Below are 15,539 nucleotides of genomic sequence, written 5' to 3' on the forward strand. Positions count from 1 at the left end.
AACTTATCCACTAAAATATCTCACACAGTAAAGTCTCCCGCACTTTTCTATACCCAGTTTGCTGGAACTACTGGAGCATGTGTTGGATTTAATTGCTTGCAGTGCTTGCAGAGGCGGGACCACAAACTACCATGCTATAATGGCTGAGTCCTCACACTTGGTCTTATATTTGTCATGATTACTGTTAAGAAGACTTTCACAGGTCTTTACATAATATCAGCTTCATATCCATATTGACAGTACTGAATTATACACTTATAAGGCTTTATTAGGGGAGCCTCCGTGGCTCAGACGGCAGCGCGTCGGCCTCTCACCGCTGGATACCGTGGTTGAAATCCCGGTCACTCCATGTGAGATTTGTGCTGGACAAAGTGGAGGCAGGACAGGTTTTTCTCCGGGTACTCCAGTTTTCCCTGTTATCTTTCATTCCAGCAACACTCTCCATTATCATTTCATAGCATTTATCACCCATTAAAAAATTACCTTGGGAGTGGCGACCCCATTGTAATAACAGCCTATATATGATTCCTTCATTCCATCCCTGACCCAGTCAATGACTGGAAAACAGGTTGTAGGTTTTCATTTTCATTTTCAGGACTTTATTAGAACATCTCGAGAGGTGGAGGAAACTGTGTATTGAATAGAAGGATCTCCTCTCAAGAGGAAACTTTGTATTGAATAGGAGGATCTAATAGTCTTACAAGTGTATAATTCACAGATCTTTCCAATAATCACGTACACACACACACCTACCTCTCTCTCTCTTAATTGCCTGGTCATTCATTGTCATTATATCTACACATAGAAACTCTCTTAGGAAATGCCCCTCCTGATGTTCCTTCGTCTTCTTTAGCCATGTCTGTTTCACTTTCACTGACAGTGTTGGTTGATTTATCATCACCTTTGCTTGAGGTATCGGTATTGCTTCCATCACTGCCACTATTTGCGACCGTGTCGCTTCCCACATTTGTGATCATCTCTTGCGTCGGGTTCAGTAATCCTTCACTTGAATTGTACTTGTCTGCAATTTTCATAAAGTGCTCAGCATTTCTTCCAGTCCTCTTTCGTAATGGAAGCAAATTTGTTCAGAAATGTTGTTCTTGACACTTGCTCGTATCAACTCGATGGGATCAATTTCTCAGTTGTATAGAAGAAGACGTAATACGGTATGACCAGGCCCACTGCACACCTTGTTTACAGTGTTCTCCACTATTTGCATGAGCTGTAATCCTGATTAATGAGGAAGTGCATCAAGTAGTTAATACTTTGGCTGCTAGGATTGAACCCCTTCTTTGATTACCTGAGGGCTTATCTCCTTTATCTTTTATGTAAGATTTGATGACTGCTCTTTTGCTACTAACATTCGTACATTTGTATAATGTACTGTATACTGCATTACTTCATATTTTCTGCTTTGTTTACACGGGCATTTATTCGTCAACTTGAAAACAAAATGGTTGTATATAGGCTGAGGAACATAGTTGTTCATACATGCAAGTAGTGGGGATGAGTTTATTTCATTCAGCTGTATCCATGTACATATCATAATAATAATAATAATAATAATAATAATAATAATAATTGTATGGCCTCTGTGCGGACATTTTAATTTTAGCTATTGTGGCTGCTTGTGTGTCAGTTTTCACGTTCCATTTTACTCTCCACTGTAGATTTACTGGCACATTAAAGAACTCCAGCAAAACACAATTTTGGCATCTCCGAAAACAAAGTTTGTGGGGTGTAAAACCAATAACATTACTTCTTTTGAATGACAAGTTATTTATTCATTACTTCCCAATTTATGGGTTGCCGAACAGTAGTGTTGAAAATCATAATGAATAGTGGTTGTTATAATGGGTTGTAAAGGTGATTTTAAATAATTTGAAGTGACCTCTTGATTGCTAATAATGATGTATCTACGAGGATACTATTAGGAACCCCCGGATTTCAGATATTTCACACAAAATTTAGGCATTGTTCTGCCGGCCCCAATTAAGTCCAACACTAGAAGTCTGGCTTTCTTTTCTTGCTCTACCTCTTCAGGCTGACTGTAACTCACTTCAAATCTGATAGTTGGATCCAAGATCACAGCGCAATGCTTTCTTTGGTCAATGGCGATGATGTGAATCTGTCCGTTGCTTCCTCCAGTGGATCTCCATTGGATGATCTAAGCTGAGTTTTAATTAATTTTGTTGGGTAAACACTAAATGTGTCACTAGAGGTCTTTTACATGCTGAAATCACATGCCCATGGCCTGTCGAATGGATTTTTTTCTACCCTTGAAAAATCTGATTGTCTCTTCCAGGTTTGAACCTGCAATCTTGGCATCTGGAGGCCAATTCTGTACCTCTTATCCACAGAGGGAATTATCCCTGTAGACTATTTACTCCCACTAGTCTGTCAGTAAAATCTCATTTTGGTCAAGCTGTGGAGAAAATGTATCTAGCTAGATTCTCTGTTATTAATTCAGGCCCCTTGTCCAATTTCTGAATGCTAATGTCATGTTAACTCATTCATCAGGGGAGGGATAGAAAGCTACAATTTTTACTTCACTGTTATGTTCATGTTAGGAATTATGTATGTAGTTCTTGGTACAACATTTAGATAGTATGATAACTGGCCAGCTTTCCAGAATGTAACCTTTTCATATTTTGGTGTGGACATGAACCTTTTCAAGAAAATTATTTCCTGTGTGTGGTCAAGTGCATGCAAGAGTATGTAGGCCTTACAATAATAGGGTTGGAAAGTCAGTAACAAAGGGGATATGAAATTGTCTTAATGGCAGTGATAGGGATATGTGGAGATTCACAATGAAGCGGAAAAACTCAAGCCTGCCTTGATCTTTCTTTTTATGTTCATTTTACTTCATTGCATATCAGAATTTTTATTTTGATAATTTATCTGCTTACTTGGTTAACAAATCTGTTGTTCTTCAGATTCTGAAGACCCGCAGTGGTGTTACGATAACTTCGTCAACTACCGGTCTCTGAAGTCTGGAGACAATGTACGGCAACAGCTTTCACGTATTATGGATCGCTTCAATCTCAAGAGGACATCGACGGATTTTACTTCTAAGGACTACTACATTAATATTAGGAAAGCTTTAGTGTCTGGATTTTTCATGCAGGTAAGGGAGTAGTATGTATAATGTGTATCTCTCTTATAAACAGGCGTAAATTGAGATGAAATTTGCTAAAATGTTTATATGGCTCCTAATACTGTAATGTGTATTGTCATTGTGCATCTGGGACTTCGTGGCCCTGTGGAAGATAGTGGTACCAAAACAGTTTTCATAAACTATATATCAGAGACACATGGATCATTCAGAAGACATTGATGGTTGCACATCGCTTGCTTGCCTCCTGCTTCACGACAGCTGCTGGTTAATGACCTTCGAAGTACAGTTAATGTTTACTCAAACAACTGAAATATTACTATCAAGCATTTATCTGACATTTGAGTCAATTGAGTTCAGGCCGTCCCACTGCAAATGTTACAGATTTTATCCTCTGCCTTGTTGCTTGTTGTGAATGCTTTTTGTTTGCAGGTTTGCATTGGAACATTTCAGTATTTTTTGAGTGACCATAAATTCTCCATGTTTATTTGGGTTCTAGCAGGTAGTGAAGATAATGAAAATACATTTGAGTTCTATGAGGTCTCATAAGGGCTGGGCGGAGTGGCTCAGGTGGTTGAGGTGGTGGTTCTCTGCCATTATGAATCTGGGACTTTGCAGCCCTGATGGAAGATAGTGTGGCACCAAAACATTCTTCATATACTGTATATCAGAGACATATTGGTCGTTCAGAAGATGTTGATGATTGTACAGCTCTGGCAGGTTCAATTCTGGCTCAGTCCAGGGGTATTTGAAGGTGCTCAAATATGTTAGCCTCTTGTTGGTAAATTTATTGGCATATAAAAAGAACTCCTGTGCGACTAAATTCCAGCACCTCAGCATTTCCAAAAAAACTCATACATAATTAGTGGAACCTAAAGCCAATAACATTATTATTATTGGCTCTCCTAAGAGTCAAGCAGTTGAAATTTTCTGTAGAAAAAATTCCAAATATATGTACATACCAACACACTGAAGATGAGACCAGGTTGCTGTATTTATGTATTCAAATGCTAGGTCTTTCATTAGCAGTGTTTTGTTGAGTAGCTGAGTTTAAGTTGGCGGGCTCAGTCCGGTGGTATTTGAAGGGGTTCAGATACGTCAGCCTTGTGTCAGTAGATTAACCGGCACGTAAAAACTTCTGCGGGACAAAATTCCGGCACCTCGCCTGCTCCAAGAAACATTAGTGGGATGTAAAACAAATAACATTATTTCATTGCCTGTGAGGATAAATGGACAAATTTTGTGTGTAACATCCTCATGATAAACACTTTGTGCTTTTAGGGGAGGAAAATACAATGTGGATCACTATGAGAATAATACACTAATTTAACTATACTGCATTCATTACAACTGCAAGCACTGAAAGAATGTAAAATACAAAGGTAATCCCAGAAATAAGGTGGTCTATTTTTTTATAAATACATAGACCTGTTTATTTCTACAATGGTTTACATCATTTTACGGCTTAAACATTTAGCTATTTTTCTACATAATCACCATTTCGGTCGATGCATTTTTGTAGACGCTGTGATTATTTTTTGTATGCCCATGACATACCAGCTCGCTGCCATGCTGTTCAGGAAGTTGTGAACCTCATCTTTCACCTCGTCGTCAGTGCTGATCGCTTTCTAACCAAATGTTCTTTCAACTTAGGGAACAAGTGATAGTCGCTGAGCGCCAAGTTGGGACTATAGGGTGGGTGGGTGATGATGTTCCACTGAATCTGTTGCAGGAGAGCAACGGTTTGCCGGGCGATGTGTGGGCGAGCGTTGTCATGGAGAATGTTTACGGCCTTGCTCAACATTCCTCTTCCGTTCTGAATTGCCCGTCTTAAATTTTTTCAGGGTTTCACAGTGCCTGTCAGCGTTAATTGTGGTCGCAGTGGACACAAAGTGGACCAAGAATACCCCTTTTCGATCCCAAAACACAGTCATCATGACTTTACCGGCAGACTGTGTTTGCTTGAATTTCTGTGGCTTTGGCGAAGAGGGATGCCGCCACTGACATGATTGTTGCTTGGTCTCAGGTGTAAAGTTGAATGCCCAGGTTTCGTCATCCATGACAATTCAGTCCAAAAAGTTGTTCTGTTCGACTGCAAAGCATTGAAGAAATGTATGGGAAGAATTAACTCGTTGCTGCATGTGGCACCCATCTTGCGCACACCTTCCGGTATTTCAACTTTTCTGTTAAAATTCTATGAGCGGTGCTTCGGGAAACCTCAGGAACCAACGTGCAGAGATATCCAGGGTGATCCGCCAGTTCACGCATGATTTGTTCAACCTTCACGACTGTCTCAACAAAAATTGACTGTCTCTTGCTCCTTTGTTTGTCGTGAATTTCAGTCCGACAGACTGCAAACTCTGTACACCACTTACAAACATTGTTTACATCCATGCACGACTCACCATACACTTCTGTCAATTGGCGATGGATTTCAATTGGTTCAGTACCTTTTGTGTTAAAAAACCGAAGACCTGCGCGCACTTCGCACTTGGCGGTAACATCCAATGGGAGCTCCATTCTCAAGGGCTGCCAAGCCAAGACTGAGTGCCTCAGTGCACGAGCGCGGAAAACACTTCACAATATTGTTACCAACAGCCACACGAACAGAGTTCTTTATTTATAAAAAAATAGGAGACCTAATTTTTGGGATTATCCTCGTAGTAGAATTCTTAAACTGCAAGGAAATTAGCATGCTAATATAGGATCAGATAACTTTTCAGGGAACATCTACTTAACCCTTACCCCTCGAATTAAACTTCTCTGTGTTGCCTCTACTACTCGTATTTTAAATGTACCTACATTTTTTACTTATATGACCTGTATTAATCTTTCACGATTTTGGAGATAGCACTTGCTTTTAAATGATGTAGTTAGGCTATACACGTTTACAGCAAACTATACTTGAGCAAATAAAAGCAATCTGTGGAATTTAAGATGAATTATTTTGCATTTTTATTATTATTATTATTATTATTATTACCTTTATAGCATACCGATTGGTTTCGTTAATAATTTAGTGTACAAATTATCGCTAAAAAGCAATTGAAAAACTCTATTCAGTCTCTGTTTTTATACCTCGCTGTAGTTTGTAGGCTAAAACCAATGTAAACGGCAATTTCTTGAAATCTGGATCTGTTGATTTATAATTGTACCAGCTGTCAGCATCAGGTACATGTTGGGTTACGGTACACAAACCGACCATCGTCAGTTCACTTTTCTTCTTCTTCTTCTTCTTCTTCAAGTGCCATATCCGGTTGCCCAGACATCGGCGATTACTCTGGTGAAAGTTTTTCTGTCTACTGCTAGTCGGAAGAGTCTCTCAGTTGTCTCAATACCGGTCCACTGCTTGATGTTGTGTAACCATGTTATCTCTGGTCTGCCAACTCGTCGTTTGCCCTCTATTTTACCTTGGAGAATGAGTTTTATGAGGCCATATTTGTTTCCTCTTAATATGTGGCCTAGATAAGCTGTTTTGTGAACTTTTATAGTTGTTATTAGTTCTTGCTTTGTCCTAGCTCTCCTTAGGACTTCATCGTTTGTTATCATATCTGTCCAGGGTATTCTAAGCATTCTTCTGTGCAACCACATTTCAAAGGCGGCAAGTCGTTTGATACTTGCGGCTTTTAAGGTCCATGTTTCTGCTCCATATAACAGTACTGACCAGATGTAGCACTTCATTAATCTCTGTCTGAGCTTCAGATTTAGATGATTATTACAGAACAAAGAGCTCATCCTGCGAAATGCAGCTCTAGCGTTCTCAATTCTGCATCTGATTTCCTTATCTGGATCCATACTCTGTTATTATGCTGCCGAGGTACTTGAACTGGTGGACTTGTTCTATTTTACGGTTGTTTAATGACAAGGTGACATTTGCATTACTATTTCTGCTAAATATCATTAACTTAGTTTTTTCTACATTTATATTGAGACCATACTGTAAACCTCCAACATGGATTCTGTTCAGGAGTTCTTGAAGGCCTTCTATAGTGTTGCACAGAATCAGAGTGTCATCTGCATATCTAATATTATTGATCATTAGGAGCAGAGGTGCGAAAATACTGTGGTTTTGTGTGCTGCCTGACATATACAACATATATATGACTAGAAGAGCACATGGCGACCATGTTTGTTTACTATCGCTCGAGCTTTCATGTGCGTGAGTGGACAGCTGACAGCTACACTGCCATCTAAATAATAGATTTTTGACCGACTGTCAAATAGTATCTGGATTCTACAAAGTTCCACGCGGAACCAAAAGATGGCAGTACAGTATATCATCGTGTATTTTGTCGGCTAAGAGACGGCATGATATACTAACAATTTGTTGGTTGTTTTTATCCACCTTTTCAATACAAATTACAGTTTGTGTTGCTAAGTTGTAATGTTACAACACTAATTTACCGGGACATGTTTCGCTTTTATTCACAAGCATCATCAGCCTATACAATTGCCTCAAGGTTTGTCATATTTGGATTGTTGTTACAAATTTCATTACGTTGAATGTAAATCTAATTTCAGTGATAACAATATTTTTCTTGCTTGTGGAGTACAGTACATCCCTTATCCGAGAGGACTTGAAGTGTATATAGTCTTTATTTTTTTCGTGTGGTGTAGATTATTGATAGTTGAAAAGTTTAGCGTGGTTAACTTTTATACATGTCGCCTGTTATGTGATTGTCATATATCCTAGTATTCCGCCGCCTCATTCAGTAAATCAAGTCGACAAGGCAGTGATGTTAGAAGATCACGTGGCTCGTTTTATATTCTTTCCTGGATAACAGCGCATAGATAAGAATATTTCAATCGTAGTTATACAGTCACATATACATGTTCGCAATATGGCTAACAATCTTTCCGACGAACAACAATCACATGGTGTACAATGCACGCACTGTGGGAAATATTATCGATCCGATAGGGGCGTAAGCATACACGTTAGCAGAGCTCACCCTGCAGTGCACAGAGATACCCTGGTCAAGAAGCAGAGTAAAATCAGCATTATACGAAATTCTCCAGAGAATCGTCAGTCCAATGAAACCACAACCAATACCGCTACTACTCAAGCTCCGATTATGGACGAGTACAACCGCGATCTGATTGAATGGAAATCAAAGTTTTCTGAAAACCTAACAGACGACCACTTCGACGAGGCCGTTAATGACTTTGTCCAATTCTTAGCACCGAGCTCGATAGCTGCAGTCGCTTAATTGCGGCCAGTATCCAGTATTCGGGAGATAGTAGGTTCGAACCCCACTGTCGGCAGTCCTGAAAATGGTTTTCCGTGGTTTCCCATTTTCATACCAGGCAAATGCTGGGGCTGTACCTTAATTAAGGCCACGGCCGCTTCCTTCCAACTCCTAGCCCTTCCTTGCCCCATCGTCGCCATAAGACCTATCTGTGTCGGTGCGACGTAAAGCAACTAGCAAAAAAAAATAAATAGCAATTCTTAGCTTCAGTACCATATATTCTTCCCGGGCCGAAACACCCCGCCCAGAAATATTACGAACTGAGAAAGAATGGCCAACTAAATTCGACCCAACGTTCATATAGGACCTCTTCAAACCCTGAAAGATCAACGAAAAGGGGAAGAGAGAAGAGAAGAAGGAAGTACATGTATGAATCCACTCAGTTCTACTATTACAATCAGCGGCAAAAAGCCATACGCAATGTGTTTACAAACGAACAACCGATTTGCAGCCTGAAAGAAGATGTATTGCACACATTCTTTTCGGACATATTTTCTAGGCCTAACGACCACAAAAGACCAGAATACCCTCAAAAATTCACTGAGAGTGAAATCATGGAGACTAACGACCTATACAATCCGGTCATATCTAAAGAAGGCATTATTCAGGCAACACAGAACATCAAGATAGACACCGCAAGCGGTCCTGACCACGTAATCGTCCGAGCTATTAAAAACAGCACGATTTCAGAGATAATCGCAATCATCGCCACTAGAATGCTAACAACAGGGTTAGTACCATCGACTTTCAAGAAAGCCCGTACAATTCTGGTTCACAAAGGAGGCGACGTAAACGATCCCAGTAACTGGCGTCCAATTACTATATGCTCAGTTATTAGACGAGTCATCGAGAGAGTTCTTGACAAACAGCTTCGGAACTACATTGGGTTTCACGACAACCAAAGGGGTTTCACCAATACACCCGGTACTTACATAAATACCTCAATTTTGGAAGCCGCTTTACAGCACACTAGGCAAGAAAAGAACGATGCATGCATTATATTTCTCGACGTTCGCAAAGCTTTTGATAACGTCGGACATGCGCACCTCCAGAGCACACTGGAGTCGGTCGGAGTTCCCGAAAAACTGACGAGACTGATAATTGCTCTACAAGAGGGAAACGTAACACAGATAGAGACACGAAAACAGGGAACAAAACCCATCAAAATTAATCGCGGTGTGCTTCAAGGCTCCCCTTTGTCACCGGCATTATTTAACATCGCTACCAATCATATTGTGGAAGAACTTTCTGAAGATTCTTTAGCAAGGAATTACGGTTACTCGATTGCAAACGAGGAGCCTAACCTCACTATAATGTGTTTCGCCGACGATACGGTAATATTTGGGAAAAACACTGAATCTGCTGCCGAACTAGCCAGGATCGCCATAGAAAGATTTAAGGAACTCGGCCTGCACATCAGCGCTTCAAAATCAGCTTGTCTTTCTATCAAGAAAGGTCGGCTAACGGAGGAGAATATCATCATTAATGACGACTGTGAAATTAAATCACAGTGCAACGGAAGTGCAATTCGTTACTTAGGTGTGAATTTCATCAATGAAATTAAACTGGATCCACAAGCCGTACTTGAAAAGACGCGAAACAAGATTGACACCCTTGTTAGCTCACCATTGCTGCAATCTGACCAGAAATTTTCAATTTTAAACAGTTCAATATCACCTACTCTTATTTATCCACTCCAAGTTACTCCCCTAAACAAGATACCTCAATCTTTTCTATCAGATGCGGATAAAATATTAAAGAGTGGAACTAAAGAATTATTACAACTACCAGCAGACGTTCCGGATCACATGGTATACTCCGAAAGGAAGTATAAAGGCCTCGGTTTGTTTCGCGCGACTTGGGAAGCCAAACTACAGCATATTAACATCTGTAATAAATTATCGCTTGCAAATAACGGCTACATTAATGCAACTAGAAACTTGGAACAAGAGCGTACAATTTGTTTGCAAGATCTAGGCATAGAAATGAATGATCGAGTTATGTCAAAAAATAGCCATCTTCCCAACGTAAGGAAGGTCCGACAGACACTACGAGACAGAGAAGTTCAGTCATGGACGAAGTTGCCGCACAAAGGAAAGGGCGTCGGACTCTTCCAGGAATACACGCCAGCGAACAAATGGATAAGAGATCACCGAGGCTTATCCTGTGCGGAATGGAGAGAGGCCATCAAGATGACAGCGAACGTGTGCGCCGTTCGCTCCGTGCCAGGAAGGTCTCAGGACAACACCCTCTGTCGGCGTTGCCACAGAGAGCACGAAACCCTTGCCCATGTCCTGGGAGCCTGCCCTCACGGGGAGGTATTGAGAAATTCCCGCCATCATACAACACGACACATGATTGCGACCTCGCTGAGGGATCACGGTTTCACGGTGCACGAAGAGGTCTCTGGCCTAGCTACCGACGGGAGTAACAGACGTATTGACATGATAGCCTTTCAACCAGCTAGCAAGCAAGGACTAATCTTAGATCCCACAATACGCTTCGAGTCGCACGTTGGCCAGGCCGAAGAGGTGGACGCCGAAAAGAAGTCAATTTACCAGCCAACTGTAAACTACTATAAAGATAAATATCACCTAGACAATATTTCCGTCCATGGACTCATGATCGGAGCTCGAGGCACAATCCCTAAATTTCTTGTACAGCTATGGGATCCTCTCGGTCTCAGCCGGACACAACTCCACGACATCGCTATCGCCGCAATACGAGGTTCAGTGACCATACTCCGCGATCATCTATATAACATCTGACGAACCGTATTGCAAATCTATTCCTGAGCCTTTTGGGGAATCTTCTACCTGGCACACTAGCAAAGTCAACAGTAACTTAGAAGACAAAATACTGTGTAGTTGACATACTTTGTCCTTGTGGCAGCCTCCGCATGGGGGAAGTTGTAATAATAATAATAAAAAATAAAACATAAGAATAATATACACATTAAAAATTATGACAAGTTTTTTGGGTCCACCTTTTCAATACTTCATTGACCAACACTTAAACATTTTAAAAAAATAAGTTTAGTCGTGTTATATTTTAGGTACACGTTTCGACCATTTACGGTCATCAGCCTTATATGATTAGTAAAACAGTGGAAAACATTTAAAATGTACCATGAGTTAAAGGTTGGTGGAACTGTTATTTAAAACACTCAGTGAATATTCTTTCGTAAAACATTTCTTCTCTTTCCTTCGTTAATGAATTCACAATGTATTTGTGAAATTGTTCTTGTTGATATATAAAATTGATGTGTTGTTCTCAGAACTTCTCGTATTCTTTGAATTTGACATTAAACTCGTGTGGACAGCTTATTATTAAGTGTCAATATGGAAATGTTGGTATGTGAAATTGTGTTGTGACCTCATTCTGTTAAATAGAAAAGTCTGGTAAGAGTGAATGTAAAATGGAAATGGAAGGACGAAAGGAAATAAATTGGGTGTAGAAGAATCTAAAATTACTTGCTCCCGTTTCTCTTTGTTGCATTTTGTTTGCTGTCATATTCGTCCATCATTTCACTCATTATTCATCTGTCCATTCAGTATAGATTTTAAGATGTTTTCCAAATGTTTTACTAATCATTTAAGGTTGATGTTGACTTCAAATGGTTGAAACATGTGCCTAAAATATAACATGACTAAACGTTTTTTTTTTTTAAGTTATTTAAGTGTTAGTCAATAAAGTATCAACGTTTGTATACCTAGTGGATTCCAGCTCAATGCCTACCTTGTGATACTTTCTTGTAGTCTTCTCAGGGTATGCCCAATCCATCTCCATTTTTTCTCATCTGTTACTGTATGGGACTTGGTTGTTTGAGGTGGCCTTTGGCTGCCAAATTCTCATAATGCACTTCAAAGAATGATTTATAGAAGTCTGTAACCTTGTGGTAATGTCTTTGGTCACTTTCCATGTCTCACTTCCATACAGTAACACAGATATAGCATTTGAGTTGAATATCCTTAGCATACCTGCCAGCTTTCCCGATTTACAAGGGAGACTCCCGATTTTCGACAGTTTTTCCTGCCTCCTGATTATTCTAATATTTCTCCCGATTTTAGCTTATTTTTGTGAACTTTAACACCATTTCAGCTTTGTACGCAAGTGGCCGAAAGTCCTTCACTCATTGGCCTCTTTGAAATGAAAAATATCGACGTTTATTAATACGAGAAATGTGCACGAATGTGCGATGTTTATTGAAACCTGTGTATCGCGACGCGTATATCGACTGTCAATCTCTCGTTCTTGCGTGCTATGTTCCTGTTCATTCGTATCAGTCTAGTCGATTCTAGAGACTAGTCACTAGATTTGGAGTTCGTTTTTTAGTAATTTAGTGACAGAATTTCAAAGATAGCGACTAATCACTTTTCTAGAGATTTTAGGAACCATTTGGAGACAATTCTGGCGAGTTTTAATTTATTACTTGATAAAAATAACATTGCGCTTCTCGTAATCGTGCGGGCGTGAAATGCAGTATATTAATCTATGCATTTTCTAAGTAATGACATCTAAGTGCATGGCTGATTCTCACTTGTGGAGCATGAGTTCATACTATTTTCGGAAGGCTTATCAGAGACCGATTATCTCACTCACATACTTCTTGTGAGCCTCATATAACAACAGTCATGTTTTGAGACAATAAGTGTTATAATATACGGGACCATAGTACTCATGTATTGCGCAAGACATGCAGAATAAGCAGTTTTGAGCAATTGTATCTCCTGATTCCTCCTAATTTTTCCTGATTTTCATATATATATCTTCTGATTTTTGTTTTTGTAAAGGTGGCAGGTATGCCTTAGCTTTGAGAATATCCTTAGCTTTGTTTTTATGTGAAAGTAAGGGGATCTCCATATTGATCATAATTGTGCTAAAGCTCCTTTGGCTTTATTTATATGATGACTCGCCACATCTCTAAAAGCACCTCCATTCTGGCTGACCATGCTTCCGAAGTACCAAAATTCATCTACCTTTTCTATATCCATTCCATCTAGAGTCAAGCTAGAATTGTTACAATGGTTTATGCACCTTTCGTTACTTTTTTTGTTATATCTTTAAGCCTACTTCTTTATCTATTTTTAAGTAATTCAATTTGATTTTCATGCCCCGAAAACGTTCTGCAAGAAGGCAGAGATCATCTGCATAATCCAGTTCTTCCAATCGGTTATCTAATCCCCACTGAATGACATACTTTCGTTTCATTGCCTCTCAGCATACAATCCAGTGCCATGATAAACAGGATTGGTGACAGTAGACATCCTTGTCTTACTCCAGATTTTTCAGCAAAAGGTTCAGACAGCTTCCATTTATGTTATACTCGACAAGTATATCCATCATACATTGCCTGTGTAAGACTATTTTTTGTGGGATTCTGGACTTTTCCATAGCCCTTCACATTTTCCTGTGGGTGACAGAATCAGAGGCCTTCTCAAAATCAGTGAAAAGTATATACAAAAAGATGTCTGTTACTCAGCAAATTGTTCAATGATTAGCCTTAGTATGTTAATCTGATCCACAGTGGACAGACCTTCTCATAAACCTGCTTGTTCTTGACAGTACTGCTTATTCTGTTCAGTAGGACTTTTGAAATACTTTTCCCTCATATGAGAGCAGTGTTCTTCCCCTCCAGTTACTACAGTCTGAGAGGTCACCCTTCCTTGATACCTTGATGAGGACATCCTTCTTCCATTCCCCAGGAAGTTGTTGTTTGTTCCATATTAGTGTTAGAAGTGGCTCCATGATTTCTGCTGTTAAATCTGTATCTATCTTTAGGACTTCTGGGATAATGTTATCTACACCAGGTGCTTTGCCACGTCATTTGTTTCATTGCTTGTGCAATCTCTTGTGTTGGTGGTTCTACCGAAATATCTGGATTCTCCAAAACAGTTTCACCTATTTCAGTTCTTGTTTCCTTACTGAGATTATTGAGTACTTCCGTGAAGTGCTATCTCCATCTTTCCAAGGCTTTCTCTGACCAATTTCTCTCCTGAAAAGTTCCTCCTAGGAAGCTTTCCTGTAATGGCATATACAGTAGAACCTTGATAATTCAAAATCGGTTAATTCAAAATATCTCCTAATTAGAAGCAGGTACGGTTTTGCATGTCAATTAAATTGTTTAATTCGAAATACGGATAATTTGTAATTCGAAGAACAATGTCTGTCCCGTTACCGAAATTCACACTTTTAATTCAAAACTGCCTTTATATTTTGAAAAAAAATGGTATTTTGCAGAGTAATTTAAATTCAAAATTTCTCCTTGTCATGAAAGAACGCGTCTTCCGGAACGTGCAGGGGTAACTTTCCGCACTTTCACCTACTTTGGTGTGTCTACAGTGTGCTTCATATCTGCTAAGTTTGAGTGGAATCGTGATTTATTTTGTATTCGGCATTTTAAGGAACGCCACAACATCACGTGGCAGGCAGTGTGTGGAGAGGTAGAATCCGCGAACACTGGTGATGCCGACAGTTGGCGTAAAAGCGTGGGTTATATAATCGATTCGTACGCACTAGGCAATATTGTCAATGCCGATGAAACTGCATTGTTTGTTTGTTTTAATTTTTTAAATGATGAGACCAAACTGACTTATGGTTTTAAAGGAGAGAATTGCCAGCTGGGAAATGTAGTGTGTTGTAATGCAGTGCATATGGAAGCGAGAGACTTCCTTCCCCCATCATAGGAAAGTTCGAAAAGCCACGATGTTTTAAGGGTGTTAGGCACTTTCCGTGCAAGTACAGGGCATCTAAAAATGCAGACAGTACAGTAATCCAACAGATAAAGCATTTGCACAGAGGAGCCACCATAATTTGTCCTCGTCTAAGAATCATGGTTTTTTTTTCTCCTATCGTTGCATGAGGTTATGTTTGCCATTGTTTTATCCAAGTGCATTATTCGAATAATGTAAATTCACCATGTTGGATACATTTCTGAGTAGTGTTTTCCATGGCATTTGAACAGTTAAAACTGAGAATCAAGGTGACTGCATGCATTAATGGGTCTTAGAAGTGCCATGGTGGGAAATCGTACAGGTACAGTCACTGTACTGTTGTAATGCGGACAAAAGCGAGAGACTTTCTCCCCTTGTCGTAGGGAAGTTCGATAAGTCGCAATGTTTTGAGGGCATCGAGTACTTTCTGTGCAAGTACAAGGCATCTAAAATGCATACAAT

The 15,539-nt window shown here is 39.7% G+C and overlaps 1 protein-coding gene across 2 annotated transcripts in view; it reads left to right on the forward strand.

Moving 5' to 3' along the window:
- Positions 1–15,539, forward strand: part of Dhx15 (DEAH-box helicase 15) — a 204,095-nt gene that overhangs the window by 159,032 nt on the left and 29,524 nt on the right. For both annotated transcript variants that reach the window (XM_067147359.2, XM_067147358.2), the window contains one exon: positions 2,937–3,127. In XM_067147359.2, the coding sequence (XP_067003460.1) occupies positions 2,937–3,127 (191 nt within the window). The remainder of the gene's footprint in view (positions 1–2,936; positions 3,128–15,539) is intronic.

Source organism: Anabrus simplex, chromosome 5 (genome assembly GCF_040414725.1).
Source record: "Anabrus simplex isolate iqAnaSimp1 chromosome 5, ASM4041472v1, whole genome shotgun sequence".
NCBI lineage: Eukaryota > Metazoa > Arthropoda > Insecta > Orthoptera > Tettigoniidae > Anabrus > Anabrus simplex.